Source organism: Hylobates moloch, unplaced genomic scaffold (genome assembly GCF_009828535.3).
Source record: "Hylobates moloch isolate HMO894 unplaced genomic scaffold, HMol_V3 SCAFFOLD_3928, whole genome shotgun sequence".
NCBI classification, from domain to species: Eukaryota; Metazoa; Chordata; class Mammalia; order Primates; family Hylobatidae; genus Hylobates; species Hylobates moloch.
In genome coordinates, this window is record NW_026656203.1 from 1 (window position 1) to 5351 (window position 5351).

General features: G+C 51.1%; 1 protein-coding gene across 1 annotated transcript; it reads right to left on the reverse strand.

Annotated features, from left to right (window-relative positions):
• Positions 1–456: 456 nt before the first annotated feature.
• Positions 457–5129, reverse strand: LOC116465234 (protein FAM90A27P-like; the record flags this gene model as incomplete). Its single annotated transcript, XM_058435264.1, has 5 exons — positions 457–2041; positions 2808–2916; positions 3398–3597; positions 4040–4217; positions 4957–5129. Coding segments are annotated over 5 exons (1347 nt in total), but the record flags the coding sequence as incomplete, so codon positions are not given.
• Between the last annotated feature and the right edge of the window lie 222 nt (positions 5130–5351).

A 5351-nucleotide genomic window follows, 5' to 3' on the forward strand; every position in this document is an offset into this window, starting at 1 on the left:
GGGGTGGGGCTGTGCCTGAGGGTCTGTGTTTCTCAGAAGCTACAGGTCTGCGGGTGACACTCTGGGCACCCAGTCCTCTTTGCTCAAGTAAATGAAACACGATGATTGAAATGTAAAGAAATTGGCCTGAGATGAAAAGGAAAACTCAAAACACCAGTAAGACGTGTCATAGTTCAAAGAATTTTATTCATACGGAAAGAAATTAACCAAGCAGAATTTTACAATGACTTTTAATAACAAAAGTTCCAAGGCTAGTAGAATACATCCTTATAAGTGAAATTCATTTAAAAACTTGAATTTACTCTATTGTTTACTTGTGGTATGCTAATAATAATAATAGTAAGATATATTTTACCATGTGCCATTCATGACGTGCTTTGCATAACTTACTGAATAACTCCAACATTGAGAATATTGGTACCTCAACTTTACACATGCACTAGCTGAGATGCCCTCTCTATCACAGCAGAAATCAGAGTCTAGGTAGCTTCATAAAATAAATGGAGTATTTCGCTTGTCTGATACCCTGGAAAAATGTACACGGTATAAAAAAGAACAGTTTCTTAAATGTTTGAATTCACTGATTAAAAAAAAACACATTCTTCCAAGAAAAAAAAATTCCCTATTTTTCCAAGGCTAAGCATTTCTCACTACAACTCTCCCTCACAGTCAAATATTCTTGAGTCAGAAGATACTGACGTTTTCCACTACCATCGAAGGGCCCTTTGCCCAGAATTACTCAAATTTCAGTGGTTTGCTCCCTCCTTCAGATGAGTTTCAAAGCTTTCTATTGACACTAGTGGAGCATTGTTTGCTTATGTTGACTCAGTTTCTCATATAATTTTATGTAATTGAAAAAGAAATCTATAGGACACTTTCAAAAGCCCCATTTTAATACAGGTTAAATTTACATAATGTAAATAGGCAGGGTTCATTGATCCCCGATAGTATCTGGGGTCCACGTTTGAACAGGCACCGCTGCCAGGGAAGCGCTGACCCCCCACAGAGCTGCTTCCTGCCTCTCCCCTTCTCAGCCTTTCAGCCACTTCCAAGTCACATGGGCTTGAAGCTGGGTCTTCTTGCCTTGGGGGTCTCAGTCACTGTCACTGTCCTCAGAGGAGGAACTGACCAGAAGGTCCCAATAGAGGATACTCGTTGAGACCTGGGGACCCCGCCCCTCAGGCTCCCTAGAGAAGTGAGGGCTCTGAGCGGAAGCAGAGTTTTCAGGAGGACGGGATGTGGGAGGCGTTCTGAACCTGGGGCTCTTCTGTCCCTCGTCCCCTCTCATGAAGGTGACACTGCCGGGCCTCCCTGGAACATGAATGGGTGGTCCAGGCTGGACGACGGGGCAGCCCTAGGCTGGGCCCAGGAAAGGTGAGCTGGGTGGGGGCTGGAGGTTGACTCTGGGCTGCAGGGTTGCTGTCTTGGTGGCTACTGTCTCTGTGGTCGCCTTGGGTGCCTGTTTGGATCCAAGTCCAGTTGCAATGCAGGGAGGCTGGAGTGTCTGCACAGCGCCCACATCCGGGAGCTGAGTTCTCAGTGCGGGGGTCGGGAAGGAGCTGAGTCTTGCTTTCTTTGCGGGGTTCTGGAAAGTGTGGGTGGGGACGGGCGCAGGCTCCTTGCCTGGTGCCTGGGTTCTGGAGTCCTGGCCACACTTTTGTCTGACTTGCTGTGGTCTGGGCTTTGCATCTGCATCAAGATGTTTGATTTCTGCCTGGGATTTAAGGCCAGGGCCCAGGGCAAATGCCTGCATGGCAGGCTGGAGAGCACCATGGGAGGACGCGTCAGGCCTGTTGGCTGACGGCCTGGCACTGAGAGTGGGGGTCTGGCGGGAGCTCTGCAGAACAGGGAGCAGGGCGGCAGTAACGTCCCTGCCATGTCCCTTGGTGGGTCCACAGGTGCTCAGTCGAGGTCGATCGTTGTGGCCCGGAGGGCAGAGTAATCTCATCCCGGGTATGTTGACAGGCGGTGGACCTGCGGACACAGGGCCCAGGACAGATCTCTTCTTGGTGGTGTGGACAGGCAGTGGCATGGTAGGATGCTACGGGAGAAAACATCCCACATGAGACAGGTCAGCAGGAGAACTCCCAAACTCTACGAAGCAGGGAACTCACATGTCAAACCACATCACAACAGAAACTGTGTGAAAATGAGAAGCAAGGTAGGACAGAGGAAAACCGACAGGCTGCCGTGAGAAACAGAGGAGGATAACAGGCACTGGGATTGCGTCTAAATCAGGATCAAATATAGGGAAGACCCCACAAAAGAGACAGGACATAGGAAATTAAACGTCACAGAAAAGGATGTACACATGGTCACTGAATATATGCAGAATTGTCACTTCAGGAATAGTGTTGGGGAAAGAGAGCCTACCATTCTGTTTGCTGCGACTATCACATAGGAAAATTAAAACTGTATGTTGTCTGTTAATATCAGGGGAATATCAATTCCCCAAACAACGTGGAGACTGGAAATGTCACAGCTCCTTTTGAAAGCAGATGTAAGAATATGTATAAAAATGAAGGAGATGCTTTATCTGCAGCAGTATCCCGAAGGCATCTGATCAGTCACTCCCCACGGGCACTGAAATGCGCCCAGCAGCATTTGCTGGCCAACTTGCAAATAAAGTACAGAAACCCACATTTTAATAAAGAAGCTGGAAACTGGAGTATGCGAAGTCCTCGGGTAGCACAGTTCTCCTGCAGGGCAGCCTAGGTCTAAAAATGACCCCCACCCATGAGGGGCACAGAAGTGAAGGAATCAGGGGACCCAGAGGAGAAACACAGCAGGGGCTGGGGGAGACTCACCCTCAGGAATGAACAGGCTTCCGCTGGCTGCCTCCAGGCTTCTTGCGTTTTCTCTTGGGGAGTCCTGGGAAATGTCTGCTTCAGAGCTTTGCTCTGCTGCTGCTGGGGGCTGCAGAAGAAATCACGTTCACTGTCTGGACCCGCCTGACCCTCCTGTTGACACCAGTGACTGGGAACCAAGCACCATCCCAGAGCCCAGTCCTAGCCCTTGCTTTGGGTGAGGGAGGCATTCAGGCCTCTGTGAACTTTGCCAAGACGGCCCCTTCTGTCATCTCAGAGGCAGCCCCACTTCCAGGAAGCTCCGCCCCCCACCCCCGCCATGGCCCCAGCTTCCCTAAGTTCATTCAGGCCCTGGTGCTGCTCTGCCTGCCATGGGTAACATCCCCAGGTCTCCCACAGCCCCTGCCCTCTAGAGACTCTCAGCGCTGGAATAAGCTCGAGGAGGGACCCTGGAAGGCAGGGGCCACCGCCCGCCTCCATTTGGAGCTTTCCTTGTGTGCTTAGAGAAGGCTGCACAGAAAGAGTAGGGGAGACACCAGCTCCTGAGGCGCCGACCTCACGGATTGTCCTTGACCCTGCAAAATCCTTACCTTGGACTTTGCTCCTTTTCTCTGTCATTCCTCGTAAAGGGCCCTGGAGCCTGGGGTAGCTGGGCCTTTGCTGGTTTCAGGTTCTCCTTCTCCTTGTGTGAGCCCAGGGGCTGCAGAGGAAGGGCCCCCCTCCGCCTCGTAATGGGGCAGGTCTTGCTCCTGGCTGAGTGCCCAAAGGCCCCGCAGTTCTTGCATTTCACCTGCAGGTGGAGGAGGACAGAGAGCAGTGAGTCAACAGCAATCACAGGCAGCTGCGAAGGTTCACGCAAGGCCTGGGTTTTGGAGATGGATTATTTTAGGAGGGGGACATAGGCCCATGGGCTGTTGGTTGCCAGGAAATTCAAGATATTGTCGTCCTCCCCAGAGCCCGTTTAACAGGGATCCCAGGAGGAAGGACGCGCGTGTCTGAGAGTGAAGATAATGAACCGGTGTTGAGGACTTGGCAAACACCAGGCTGGACATGACACTGGACAGAGAATGAGGCTGCTCCTCAGACTCCGAATGGGCCAATGTGCTAGGGAGGAGAGCACAGACCCGTCAGCCTGAGTCCAGTGGGAACACCTAAGTCATAATCATGGTTCCCATGTTCAAGCCCACTCTCTGGGGCCCCTTGGTTACCAAAAGTTTCAAGCCCCCACTGACCCTGGATTCCTTCTCCTCTGCTGGGGGAGTCCTCTGCCCCATGGGTCTCCTCTGCTGCTCCTGTGGGTTCTTGGCTCTGGGGGGCCTCTGAGCCTGATGATGGACGGAATGAGTGGCCATCTGTGGCAGGTCCTTGAGCTTCTGATCAGTCTTCTTCATTAAAGGGTTGTTGGATTTCCTAGTCATAAGAAAAAGAAAACATTACACAGACACCAGACGAAAGTCCCTCCTACCCCTATTTACCCAAGCAGGGATGGAGGGACGAACTGGCCACTGAGTCTCGCCCCTGTAACCTGGTTCTCTGTGAACCCAGGTCCTAGCTGTGCTATTCTCTCCCAGCCTGACCTACTCCCAGAACAGGACACAGATTTTAGAAACCAAAGGCTGCTTGATTTCTAGAGGGTGAAGTGAGATTTGCAGCCTTGCATAAAAGTTTTCCGGGCTCTCAGTTTGTGTGCAGTCAGTGCCTCAGAGCTGAAACCCTCTGACAATATCTGTCAAAGCCAAGACATGAACAGACAACAACTCCTGATATTTTTCCAGCTAGTTCCAGAAAACCCACTATTTTCATCGAATAGCTTCTCACTCAGAAAACCAACCAGAAGCCCAAAGCTTTGCAAAGTTTTCATATTCAACCTATGGACACTCGTGACATTTCACATGAGACCCCTGTGACCACACGCCACTCTTCACACGGAGGTGGTCACAAAGCCAAGCGAGGACCAGCCCGCTGAGGATCCTGCGATTCTGACACGTATGTGCATGTTCACACCAGGCTTCGCACACATCACAGCCCGTGTCATGGGGGGACACGCAAGATGGAGACCTCCAGGCGTGTTCAGCAGAAACCTTGAGCCCACACTGTGCTTCGGAGTCCCCCAGGCCGTCCCTACCTTACTCCCCAATACTTGTCTTACCTCTCCTCTTGGTATCCAGGTCTCTGTGAAATTGTGGGGGGCTGGTCCACTGAAGCCTGGCATTTTTCACTGGAGACACAGCGGGCGGTCGGATCCTCTCCTGGCTCCAGAGGAAATCGCAGAAGAACCTCCACAGAGGCAAGAACAACCCATTTCTCTGTCATCAAGTCAATCTAATGCAGAGAAAGGAGAATGGAGAGGCAACCTGAGTTCTGCAGGCAGGAGGAAGCCTTGGCAGAGGACAGGAGGAACTCCCACCTTCCTGAGATTTGAAAGGGAATGCTGGGCAGGCGTACATTGCGGTGTTTTTTTTCTTTCTTTCTTTTAAAGAAGTCATTATGTGAAAAAGATACTTGCACAGGCATGTTTACAGCAGCACAATTCGCAATTGCAAA